The 13,632-nt window shown below is 38.1% G+C and overlaps 1 protein-coding gene across 1 annotated transcript in view; it reads left to right on the top strand.

The window, feature by feature from the left end:
* Positions 1 to 4,046: 4,046 nt before the first annotated feature.
* ARHGAP18 (Rho GTPase activating protein 18) overlaps positions 4,047 to 13,632 on the top strand; it is a 168,115-nt gene continuing 158,529 nt past the window's right edge. Inside the window, exon 1 of the mRNA XM_027848567.1 lies at positions 4,047 to 4,273. Coding sequence (XP_027704368.1) covers positions 4,158 to 4,273 — 116 coding nt within the window. The 5' untranslated portion in view covers positions 4,047 to 4,157. The remainder of the gene's footprint in view (positions 4,274 to 13,632) is intronic.

Below are 13,632 nucleotides of genomic sequence, written 5' to 3'. Positions count from 1 at the left end.
AAGCTAAAGCAAGCTAATTACTCTAAAGGGGTTACAATTAATTATATCTCTTGAATTTTTCAGTTCTGCAGTACAATGCTTAAGGAATATTTGTTGAAGTGAATGTAGTGAAATGAACGTAACTTAATATTATTTTTGGTTTAATTTCTCAGCCATGAAACAAACCATTTTCAGTATATAAATTAAACTTGAGGACAGCTTATACAGTTATATTTATGATGAAAGGTGTTTTCTTTTGCTTCCTTCATTAATTAAATCTCTTATTGATGGAAATCTGAAGTTCTATGTAGTTTCCCCCCCTAAACTGATTATTTTTGAAAGTAAAAGAAATCACTTGTGAAAAATGTTGCAATTCTTGTATAACCCCCAAGCTCAATAACTATTCTGTAATAAAACTGTATATTACTTAATACACTACTAAATCAAAATGTCAGAAACAATCCACTCTTTGAGACTAGCATTGCAGTGGAGACATTTGTTCATGTATTTATTTTTGAATGCAACTTTGCAAAATATCAGTAGCTTTAGAACCTTCTAAAGCTGTTTGTTTAAAAACAGTTTGTTTAAAACAGAGGCTTTTCCTTCCTTCCTGTGTCACTTAGTATCTGCTCTGCTTACTGTGAATGAATGGAAAAAAATTTTAACTGTCTTAAGTTCATAATTACTTTTAAAGATGTTTCACAACAGGAATTTTTGGCATATAATCAGCAATAGGAACCTTTTAACACCTTCAGGGACATGAGGTTGCCAGAATTTGTTTCTTAGAGGTGGGAGAAGAGTATACAATAATATTGTCTACTTGTAAAATGGATCAGCTTATTAAGAGCAACTACATTTTAGAAGATAAACCCTTTTTAGAGGTAGGAAATCCAATTCAGTCAACATTTACTAGGCACTTGCTATCTGAGAGGCAGCCCCACTAGTAGGTAGATAGGGTGTCATTTACTCAGGAGGGCCTAGGGTTCAAGTCTTGCCTCTGACTGGCTTACTAGCCATATGATGTCTACCACATTTTCCATGTGACTAGTACCATTTTAAGCCATCTAGGTATGCACCAACCCCCCATTACATTTTTATCAAATAATGATTCCTTTCCTCCAGTAACTGGGGACTTTGGGTTACTGAATTAATTTGCTTCTGTATGTTGTGTACCTAATCTGTTCCACTGATTGACCTCCCTATTTCTTCACCAGTACCAATTCATTTTTTTTTCAGCACCAAGTGACTTTTGATGTTTACTATTTTGTATATAGTTTGAGATCTAGTAGTGCTAGGGATCCTTTCTTCCCGCTTTGTATCATTATTTCCCTGTGATTCTTGGCTTTTAGTTCCTCCATATGAATTCTAGCATTATTTTTCCTAGATCTGTCAAGTAATTCTTTGGTAGTTGATTAGTATACCATGAATAAAATAAATTAATTTTAGTATCATTTTTATTATTTTTTATTTTTTTAAATTTATTTATTTTTAGTTTTCAACATTCACTTCCACAAGATTTTGAGCTCCAAATTTTCACCCCATCTCACCCCTCCCCCCACCCCAAGATGGCATGCATTCTGAATACCACTTCCCCTAGTCTGCCTTCCCTTCTGTCTCTCCCCCGCCTTCTCTTATCCCCTTCCCCTTCTATTTTCCTGTAGGGCAGGATAGATTTCTGTACCCCATTTCCTATATTTCTTATTTCCCAGTTGCATGTGAAAACATTTTTCTTAAATATGTGTTTTTAAAACTTTCGGTTCCAAATTTTCTTCCTTCCTCCCCCCCCCCCCCATTGAAAAGGCAAGCAACTCAATACAGGTTATGTGCAGTTATGCAAAACACTTCCATAGTAGTCATGTTGTGAAAAACTAACTCTATTTCCCTTAATCCTATTCTGCCCCCATTTATTCTATTCTTTCTTTTGACCCTGTCCCTCCTCAGAAGTGTTTGCTTCTGATTACCCCCTTCTCCCAATCTGCCCTCCCCTCTATCATCCCCCTGCTCTCTTCCCTATTCCCTTTCCCCCCTATTTTCCTGTAGGGTAAATATCACTATTATTATTACTATTGTGTCATGTTGGCTTAGCCTACCCATGAACAATGAATAATTCTTCAATTATTTAGGTCTATCCATTTTCACAAAAATACGTTAAGTTGTATTTGTAAAGTTAATGTGTACTTTTTGATGCAAATACAGTCTGTAAATAAATAAGCATAATTCAAGGAAAATTGAGCACTGAGTACATGAAGAGGAAATTAGGGAAGACTTTCTGGAAGAGGTAACACCTAAGTTGAATCTTGAGAAGGCTTCTAGATGTAAAGATGAGATGGGTTACCTGCTAAGCCTGGGGGGAGGAGGGAAAGGACAGGTAGCTTGAAAGATGAAGTATTACATTTGGTGTGTGGTAGTCCATTTGAGCTATATGACATAGTGTTGTGAAGAGGAATAGTATACAACAAAGTTGGAAAGGTTAGTGGGAACCAGATTGGGAAAGACTTTATATGTCACACAAAGAAATTCATATTTTATCTTGAAGTCAATGGGGAGCAACCCAAGGCTTACTACCAGGAGAGCACCTTAGGAAAAATTTCTTGGCAGCTGTGTAAAGGAGGGATTGGAGAAGGGAGATACTGCACCCAAGGAAACTGATTAAGAGGACATCCAAGAGATGTCTAGTTAAGAGCTGATGAAAGCTAGAGCTAGGGTTATGCCTTTGTGAGTGAAGAGGTTTTAGAAATCAATATTGACAGAGAAACAAAAGCAATCTACTCACAGGAGCACGTAGGTAGAGTAGATGGACCTGGATATTTATATATATATGTGTATGTATATTTATATATATGTGTATGTATATCTATTATGTATGTATATATTTATATACCCACATATATTTGATTTTGTCTAGCTGAAAGTATTACTTGATAGCTACATTGAGACTAAGAATGCTCCTGTGTTACATATTCTCAACTATTTTGCTTGGGAAAACCACCAAATGCTTATAGCTTACTTTGTGACATCTCCTGCAGCAATAAAGGAGGGGTACATATTTCTCCTCTTTTGCAAAAAAAAAAAAAAAAAAAGTTAAGGTTTACAGAATTTAGAAAGGGATCAAAACCACTTGTTTCTTGTGTTTTAAGTGTAGGAAGGCGGTAAAGAGTACACTTATGGGATGGTAATATTGAAAAGTTTAAAGTTTAGAAGTTATAAATTGTTAAGGTGTTTGGTAATTTAGCTGTTTTTCAAGGTCTGAATTTAACAAATACATCTTGAAATCCGGATTGTTAAACATATTATTGGAGTATGCATTAGCTATAGGAAATGCTTAAATAAATGTTTGTTTATTGTGGGTTGAGTTGAATTTTCTAAGGGGGATAGAATTTTGAACTCTTGTGACTTGATATTCTGAGGGTGTTTTAATCCAAGAATGTGTTTTTCATTCAACCCCTGCCCAGCCCCTCCTTTTTTAATTTACTAAAGTTATTTCTTGTGCATTAGACAGGTAGGGCAGTAGGAAATGCTGCTACACTTTGATATAAAGCTGTGTAACTGTGTGGACGAAGATACATGGAGTCAGGATCACTTAATGATAGGTAGTTTGAACTCGATGAAACACACAACGGCCCCTACCCCCGCTTAAAAAAAAAAAGTCAGCTTTTTTGTATTGTTTTTTGCTACAGGTTAATCTATTTTTCCCGTGCTGTTATTTTCCTAGCAAGAAGTCTTAAGAGCTGGCACCAAATGGGTTAAGAAAAGCTCTTACTCAAGTTACATGAAGTAACAGAAATAATCAGATGGAAACAGGAATTGGAAGAAAGGGACTGTGCTGAAGATTCGCTTTGTGTTTGAGTGAGAGGCTATTCGTACACTCTTACTGATTATCTGTGGACACTATTCGGACAGAAATGTAGTGCGTGTAAAAACTCCCACCCCAGCTGAGATCACTAGAGCTGGAAGTGCCCTGGGTAAAAAGAACAATACTGGAGTCACGGCCTCTAATTGGAGAGACAGGAAGCATTTAACCGGGGTAGCTCCTCCTCCATGACACTGTTTCAAATGCTACCCTCGGGGTGGGAGGGGCCATCTCGTGCTAATGAGCTGAGTCGCCAGGCGAGACAGGAACTTAGCTCCTGGTCTCTCTCTCCCCAAGTGTCCCTAGAAATTATGCTTCTTCTGTCACCATGAACTGGCTCTCTGGCTCTCAGGGAGTTGTGTTGACTGCCTACCATCCCAGCAGCAAGGATGGTGCCCTGGTTGGGAATAATGCCAAGCAGGGGGAAGAAGCCGCCCTGACAAGGTGAGTGCTCCAGGTGCGGGGAGAATGGATAACCTACACAACTAAACCGAAACCTCCCACCTGCTCCAAGAAAGTAGTGGCAGGGAAACTGATCAGGAAAGAAAGTCATCGGAGGGGAGCGCCCCCAGCAGCTGCAGAAATGAATGCTTGGCACACAGCTTTTCTGGGTTTCTGGCCGTATTCAAATCCGAGTTGGCAGTGTCCTAAGGGATGCCTACTGAAGATGCAGGAGGACTGGGAATTGTAGCAGGTGCATTTGTGTCAGTGTGGGGAGATTAAATGACCAGGTTGGAGATACTTCTTATGCTTGAATGGGCAGGAGGGGAAGGGCATGGGTACTTACTGTTGGCTGAAAGGTCTGCCAAGAGGAAAGGGACGCTGTTGTACAACTCGTTATTATTAGATCAGTATAGTTTCTCTTCTTACTAAAAGCAAGCCTTTCAGGTAAAAAGCCAAAGATACTGGCCTGTGGCTGTGTGTTGTATATTCTGCTACATTCTATTTATACATTTAGTTGTGTGTGTCGTTTTTTTTTCTTCTGTCTCTGTGTGTATGCTCCTTAAAAAAAAAAAAAAAGTTTCAATTATCAGGCCACCCAAGTGTGATGAAGTTAATATTAAATGATTTTATAGGCCCAGAGGACAACTGGACTATAAGATCACTGGGGTGCACATAGTACCTTTTCCTACTATCTATGTACTTTGTTCTCTTTTCCCTGGGCCTTTCTATTTATTTCTCTTTTCTCCTAGAGACCTTACTGAGCTGAACGTTGACACCTCCTCCATTAGGTATTTATTGTAAACATTGGCCCAGTAGGTAAGGAATTTGCTCCAAAGCCTGCAAAAACAAATGGCTACGCAGGTACCCTTGGCAATGTATTAGAATGTTACCTCCTGAATGCTTAATAAAACATTCCTCCAAACAATAACAACAAAACAACCCTAATCCCTATAGCCCTGTCTGCCTTGACCTCAGAGGAATTCTGTCTGATATAAAATATATAAAATAAAACAAAAAATAACCTACACTTGAATTTTAAACTTAATAAATTTAGGGGGGATGACATTAGAGGAATACTGGGTTTGTTGGGCTTTTGATTAAGATTTTAGCCTGTGTTCAAACTTTTTCTCCCCAGACATTGACACCACAAAAAGTTTTCCATTCAGCCTCTACTTTTTCTAGGCCAAGAGAAATGGATGTAGGGTAGAAAGAGTGCTGAGACTTGGAGTAAGGAGAACTGGAGTCAAATACTATTTTTCTTGCTAGCTTTGTGACCTTGGCTATGCCTTTAAACCATCTTGAGTGCCTCAGTTTCCTCCCCTGTAAAATGGGGATCAAAGAACTTAAGTGCTGCCTAGGTTTTGTAGTTGTGTAGAAAATGCTTTGTAAGCATTCGAGTGCTCTGGAATTGTTGCTTTTAAATGATTAATATGTTAATTTTTTAGTCTTTTAAAACAGAATTGGAATTTTCTGAGAGAGGGAGTGCAAGGATTGTCTAGAAAGTGTAGCTCACTGTTTCTTTTAAGAACAAGTGTAGGTATTTGTTTAGCAGTAAGCAGCCTGCCTCAGAAATGCCATCACTTCCATAACCTGGTCTCACATGACAGCTGAAATGCTTCCAGAATTGTGCAAGGTCAGCACATTCTGGAATGATTTTTAGTAAGGGGGTGGTTCCAGGATGTGTCCTTGCCTCAAGGCTATACTTCCCTTTGTGGACGTTTCTCATACCAGGTTTTTAACTTGGCTTCTTTGCCTTCCTACAGAGAGGCCCCCAGCTAGATGGGTAGACCCCCACAGTGAAGGATTTGTGAGAAGACTTGAACAGAACCCCCAGGATAAGATGGTGTGGAGAAGTTACATTGTGCACCTTGGAGGGAGGGAGAACCTACATTTTTGAGCAACCAAAAGCATTCCTCACGTTATAGGCAATAGCCTGAGGAGAAAGAGAATCTAGGGGACAGTTGTACACTTTTGTGTAAAGTCAAATCAAGTCAACCAGCATTTTTCCAGCGCTTACTATTGGCCCATTCAAATCAAGTCTACAAACATTTATCTAACACCAGGTACTCCAGGCACTAAGCTATGTATTGAGTATAACCTGAAAGAAAAAAAGTCTCTGCCCTCAGGGAGTTCACTATCTAATTGAGGAGACTGCATGCAAACAAGCAAGAGCCTTTAAATATTGGATAACTTAAGTGGGGACTGTGAAAGGCTTCTTGCTGAGGGTGGGATTTGAGCTGTACTTGAGCTGTACTGAAGAAAAACAGGAAAAACAGGAGGCAGATGGAGAGGTAGAGCATTCCAGGCATGGAGCACAGCCATGGATTTGGGTAATAGATGTCTTGTGCAAGGAACAAACATCCAGGAGACTAATGTCACTGAATTATGTGGAGGGTAAGAAGACTGAAGAAGTAAGAAGGGGTCAGATTATGGGGGAAAGAAGAGAGAGTCATTGCTTGCCTAATAACTCTCCAGTTGCTCTGACTTTTTGCTGCCTCCTTTTCTTATCTCATCTGAAATCCCCTTCTTTAAAGTCATTCCACTTTCTTAGATTATTGTCTCCCATAAACTAATCTTAAAAGGTACTTAAAGTTATCTGGTGATTTGGATGTAGGACCTTAGGGGGATATCTTGGTCTTTACCCAGTTTTTGTGGGTGGATTTAATGTACTGAGGTCTGCTTTAAAAGTTGAGAGAATTGTTGAGTCTTTCATGGGAGTCGAGGGGTTATCCTAGGGGCACTAATTGGGGAGGGGATGCCCTAAGTAACTTTTGTTTCCCTGGTCTTGAAGAGGTTGGTTTTGCTGAAAAATAGGGAGGAGGTGCTGTTTTAGGAAGTGCTGGAGGTAAACTCAGCTTGTTTCACATTTTTGCTTGGGGCAAAAAGAATTATAATTAGTTATTTGATTTAATATTTTAGAAGAAGGCTTATTGATCACTAGGTATTGGGTTTGAATATTGCCTCTGCAATTCTGTTGTAAGATGGTGTTTGGGGTTTTTTTTGTTGTTGGGTTTTTGTTGTTGTTGTTGTTTTTTGGAGTCAATTGGAATTAAGTGACTTGTCTAGGGTCACACAGTTAGTTATTGTCTGAGATTGGATTGGAACTTGGGTCCTCCTGACTCCAGAGCCTGTCACTCCATCTACTATACCACCTAGCTGCCCAGCTTGACTGTTTTTTTAAAGACTTCATTGTCAAGGTTTTTACCATACACTGTTATCCAAAACTTTTTTTATGCTTATTCTATTAGTTATCAAACTTTCTTCACTGAGTACCAGATTCTGGAGCTCTTTCTATGAATGTCTTGTTTTTAGAATTTACTCTTATATGAGCAAATTTTTTGATGTCTAAAAATAAGATTAGTTCTTTGAGTTGTGATTGACATATACATGAACAGGTATTCCAGAAGGAAACTACTTTTTCTATCAGAAGCTATGTAAATAAGTTTTATTTATATTATTTTTATGTCCAAATGTATTAACTTTTTCTTCTATAAGAGCATATTTTCTCAATGAATACTGTAATACCTCAAGTCTTTTCAGTTTTATATATTTGTTCACCTGTTATTTTCATGGAAACCATTGTGTTATATATTTTTTATTCTTCTGCCCTCCTTAATACAGATTACATTCTTAACTGCTATATATTTCTCTATTTTTGTTTCCCCCCCAGTTTATTTATGGTGTCCATAAAAAAATCTTAATTTTTTTAAAGTTGGTAGTGAATTTTTTTCAAGCTCTCCGAGCAAACTAACCCTCCTTATATTCAATTTTTCCAGGATTATTGTGGTAGTACCATTTAGCATTCGTTACTTAAGCACTGTTTTTGCTTATCAATATACAAATTCTCTGGGGCTAATATACAGTAGGAACAGTACTAATTAATCAAAAAGGAAATCATTAAGGGGTGCTGCGCAGATTCAACCAATTCCAATCAACAATCTATTACTGTGAATATAATTTAAAATCTGGCCAATTACTCTCATTTTTTTAAAAAAAGCTTCTGAATAGACCTGGTAAATTTGGGTTAAGTGATAACATTTTCCAGCTTTGGACTAAAAAGAAGAATATTGGAAGTCATTTAAATTTTTTTTCCTTTATGCCAACTGCTAAGTATTAGACTAATCATAATTCTGTAAATTCAAGTCAAATCAACAAGCATTCAGGTGCCTATTATTTTTCAAGCACTGTGCTAAACATTAGAGATACAAAGAAAGGCAAAGGTTTTAAATTGACCGTGATGGAAATATTTGAGACTTTGAGAATGGGAGACTGAGTGGTGATGTAAAGCAATGGTGTCAAACTCAACTAGAAATGATTGGGTTGAGGGTTGGGGGCACACATAAGCCTTACGTAATTATCCTTGCATGCTATATATTGATTTAGAAAATCACATATTAACATTATCTATGTTCAATTATATTTTTATTTGTTTTGTTATGTATTTCCCAATTACATTTTAATCTAGCTCAGGCCATACTTTGGAGTATTCAGTGACAACTCTGATATAGATGCTTGCTCCCTGTGCAGGGGTTGCTAATTTAGTGTATGAGAAGCTTGCTAAGGGAATATGGAAGGATATTTGGTAAATAACTTCTCTTATCAAACTATTCAAAAGTATGACAATAGTGTTAGTGAAAAAGAATGTTGTTATGCACTGAATAAAGTTTCCTTTATGAAAATTAATCCCTTATTTTATTATGTACCCATGGAAAACAAACTAGATTTATTTCCTTTCATATTCAATAGGGGAGCATGGAAAGGTTTACTAGAAGCTAAAGGGAATAAGGGCCAAAAGAGATTGGCAACCCTTATTTTACATTGCTTGAAGATACTATAGAAGCCAGTGACCCTGGAAGTAGGCAGATAGAAACTGATTTTCTTTGGCATGTACACATTATTAAGAAGACAAATGACCATGGAGAGTAAGGAGACTGGCACATATAAAGGGAGGAGTCGAGAGTGTAGAAAGGAAAAAAAAGATAAGGAAAGTTTTCACTAGAAATTTTTCCATCTTCTTTCCTGCCAAATATTTTCCTTTTCTTTGTAAATTTTAGAAATCTTCATATTTGAAAGGCATATGCCTGAGGTTCTTACTCATTCAAAAAATGCAAGCAGAGTTTGGATCTCATTGAAAATTGCACTAGAAAAGAAAAAATGGAAAGCATCCTCTCCTCGTAACTATGCTATGGTGTGTTCAAAACTGCAATAGCCACTATATCTTAAGAATCGCCACAAGTCTTTTAGCTCCAGTCCATTCTCCACTCAGCTGGCAAAGTGATGCTATAAAGTGCAAGTCTGACCATGTCACTCCCCCTACTCAATAAACTTCAATGGCTTCCTGTATCACCTCTAGGATCAAATATAAAATACTCTGTTTGGCATTCAAAGCCCTTCACAGCCTAGCCTCATCCTTTTCTATTCTTCTTACACCTTTAACTGAAATTTAGTATTGCCTTCAGTTATTTAAAACAACAACAACAATATGCTTTGCTAGACTTCCATAGTTGTGGTTGTTGTTTGTCCTTCATTCTTGAAGAGGACCTTGACATCAGGAAGGGGATCCCATGAATTACAGGTGAATTGGGTTTAAGTAAGGGAGGGCTGTGCAAAATCACCAGCCTCACTTTTTCCTCTGGAGCCAGCTGGGTCCCATGGCAAGATATAGATCAGGATGACTAGAGATTAGTGCTGCCCGTGCTGCCCCTCCCTCTACATCATACCCAAAAAGGTGAAGCACCCTTGACTTAGAATCATTTTATCAGTGTCTTTTCTTTCAGTCTACTTGTGGCGGTATATATTGTAGTAAATGGTTGAGATCTGTGCCAAATCTGACAAAAGTACTCACATTTTACCAGGCTTTGCATGTTTGAACCTTGAGGTTAAAACCTAGTGTGAAGTGACTTCTGATGTGTAATCTACTTCCGTTGTTATCGTTACAAAATGTTTCTCTTATGGACTTCGCCACTGCTTTTTCAATTCAACAACAACCATGAGTAAATCAGCTAGGTTTGATGATGTGATTGTAAATCTTTAGTAAAATATGAATTTCTACTTGGTCTGTAGAGGAAGGTTAGTATGGTAGAAAGAATTTGGAGGACTTGGCTTTTTTTCAGTCTCTGGTACTCCCAGGATGACCTTAGGTAAGTTATGTAATATGTCAGGTCCTCATCTGTGAAATGAGGGGGTTGAGCTGTATAGCCTCCAAAGGCCCTTCCTGCTCTGAATCTATGGTCCTGTGATTTTACATTGTGCTTTTGAAAGTTTGATTGTGCACTTTACCCAGTACTCCATACCAAAAGCCATAATATAATCAGTTTTCCTTCCATCTACAGTTCCTAAGATAAAATTTAATATCAATTGATTCTTTGTCTCATTTCTGCCCCCTTTTCTTCATCATAATCCTGGCTGACTTTTGAAAGGAAGAGAAGTGCTTGTTTGATCTCTAGGAAAATGCATTCTGAATTTCACCAACTAAACAATTAAATTACAAATGACCTTTAGGAAAATAATCTTTTCTTAAATTAAGCACTGCCCTACCATTTCTTGCTTCCAGGGATACCAATGCCTAGTTTTCCTATTCTTATTGTATTCCCAAACTGAGTAGGTACTCTGTAAAGACAAGAACAGTAAATTGTTTAAATAATGTATGTACCCCATATCCTACTTAATTTTGTAATCAGAGGTTGCTTGAATTCAAGGTGGGGGATAATATATGCTTTGGGCCCCCCATGTAGTACCTACTCTACTAATAGACTAGGTAGACACTGTAAATCAGTAACGAAGTATTTAATTGGGATAGAAATGTCAAGCATTCTAACTTTCTTCCCTTCCCCCATTCAAATAAATACAGTTTTTCTAACTGTCATGGCCAAGGAAGGGATGGTCTATTTAGAGATCCTTTGCATGATTCTATAATCTCTCTCTCTTTTTGTTTTTTTTTGTTTTTTTTTAAGTGAGGCAATTGGGGTTAAGTTCACACAGGTTCACATAGCTAGTAAGTGTCAAGTGTCTGAGGTCGTATTTGAACTTGGGTCCTCCTGACTCCAAAGCCTGAGCGCTATCCACTGTGCCACCTAGCTGCCCCCTATAATCTCTCTTAATGATAATGTTCCAACCCTTCTGATGAATCTTTGCCCTGATGCTGCTATTGATCTTACTCTGGCTTCTTGGCTTTCATGCATTGAATCTCTGTCCCATAGGAGGAAGTGTATTTTTAGAGTAATCACCTCCTTCCATCCCGAAATGCCTGTATTCTAGTTACCACAATGCCTCCCTAGAGGAAACGAGAATCAGGAAGACCTGGAGTTCAAGTGCGGCATCAAACATTTTTTAGCTATGTGACTTTGGGCAAGTCACTTAACCTCTGTTTGCCATTTTTTTTAACTGTAAATTGGGAATGATGATAATAGTAACACCTACCTCCCAGGGTTGCTGTAAAGATCAAATGAAATATGGTTTATAAAGTGCTGAGCACAGTGCCTGACACATAGTAGGCACTTAATAAATGCTTGTTTCCCTACTTCCTAGTTAATCAGCCTCACATCCTTACCTAGCTGTGAGACTACAAAGAAGGTTTGCTCAGGCAGTGATAAAATTTTCTCGACTCAGCCAAAGGGGCCCCCTCTTATGCTTAGCTGAGTTAGAACAACTAAATTCTGTGTCTCAGGGTGCTGGCAGTGTGCCTTCTGGGAGGTCATCACCTCCCACTGAGTCTTTTTTTGAGGCCAGGGATAAACACTTATCCTTCTCTTTGCCTTTTCATCAACTCCTGTTATGTCCCTCAGTGACTATCATTTGACTGTGCAATTTGCCTGGAAACAATGCAGTAAGCCCCTAGAATTACCTGAGGTGGGGCAAGAGAGAGGAAAAGCTTTGCTAACATTCTGCCAAACCCTCATGTTACTCTTACATGTACTATATATGATTTTCCATCCTTCTTTTAAACATGTCTGTATTTCTGATTCATGTTAGTGATAAGCATAGTAGAATTCATCATGTATTTTCAGAATGTAGGGATCCTAGCTGAATCAGACCAAAATGTAATCGTTTAAGTACATATTCAGTAGAAAATTTGTTAAATTCATAGAATCAGTGAAATTGAAGCTCATGTGCCTGATGTGGAGGCAGGTTTTAAAGATGAAACTTGGGGAAATCAATCCACCAGAAATGTTCAGGGTGGTCTGATTTGACAGCGGCTATGTAAACCTACCTGGCCTAGGTATGTCATCTAGATTTTTTTCCCCTAGCACATTTAATATTAATAATAATTCATATTACATAAACACTTCTCCTTTCAAAAAAAGTGATTATGGATTGAGGGGGTGACCTTAAAGTAGTTGTATCAATTTATGTAAAGATGGAGTTTCTTTCCCATTGTTGAAATTTGTTAATAATGTTGCATTCTACCAAAGTCCTACTCTGATGCCTCATCCCAGCTTGGAGGTGACCCTTGGTTCTCCAAGACTGCCCACAAGCTCTGGCAGATTCAATCAAGCTGGAAAGACTTTCAGTGTGGGCTTGGGGACAGACAGACATTATATCTGCTGCTGAGTATCAGCCTAGATGAGCTGAAGAGGCTTATTGCCAATTTTGTAACCTAGGTGGGTGAATTCTTCATCCTTAGCAACTCTTAATGATTATATTTTAAAATTGGAGGGCCATATAGCTGTTAGTGGAGGGAGTGCCCACCTTCTCAAAATTACCACTCAAGTAGAACATGAAGAGGTAAACAGGAAAGAGAAAATCATAAGAGACTCATTAAGGTTGAACTGTTTACATTCCTGCATGGAAAGATGATATTTGTAACTCATGAGACCTTTGTCAGTATTAGGGTAGTTGGAGGAGGAAAAATTATATGTATGTATATATAGATATAGATAGATAGATAGAGGGCACAGGGTGAGTTGAGAATGAAGGGGTTATATCTGGAGAATAAAATTAAGGGGTGAGAGAGGAATATACTAGGAGAAGGAGAAAGGGAGAGGTAGAATGGGGTAAATTATCCCACAAAAAAAAAAACAAACCAGAAAACAAAAGGCTCTTACAGTGGAGGGGAAATGGGGGAAAGTGAGAGGGAATGAGTGAATCTTATTCTCATAGGATTTGACTTACGGAGGGAATAACATACACACTCAATTGGGTGTGGAAATCTGTCTTACCCTACAGGAAAATAGAGGGGGAAGGGGACAAGAGAGTAGGGGAATGATAGAGAGGAGGGCAGATTGGGAAAGGGAGTAATCAGAACCAAATACTTCTGAGGAGGGACAGGGTCAAAAGAAAGAATAGAATAAGGTGGGCGGTATAGGATTAAGGGAAATAGAATTAGTTTTTCACAGCATGTCTACTATGGAAGTGTTTTG

The sequence above is a fragment of the Vombatus ursinus genome, unplaced genomic scaffold, assembly GCF_900497805.2.
Source record: "Vombatus ursinus unplaced genomic scaffold, bare-nosed wombat genome assembly UNPS02006779.1, whole genome shotgun sequence".
NCBI classification, from domain to species: Eukaryota; Metazoa; Chordata; class Mammalia; order Diprotodontia; family Vombatidae; genus Vombatus; species Vombatus ursinus.
The sequence above is the reverse complement of the archived record's forward strand: the minus strand, read 5'-3'. Positions and strand labels throughout refer to the sequence as shown.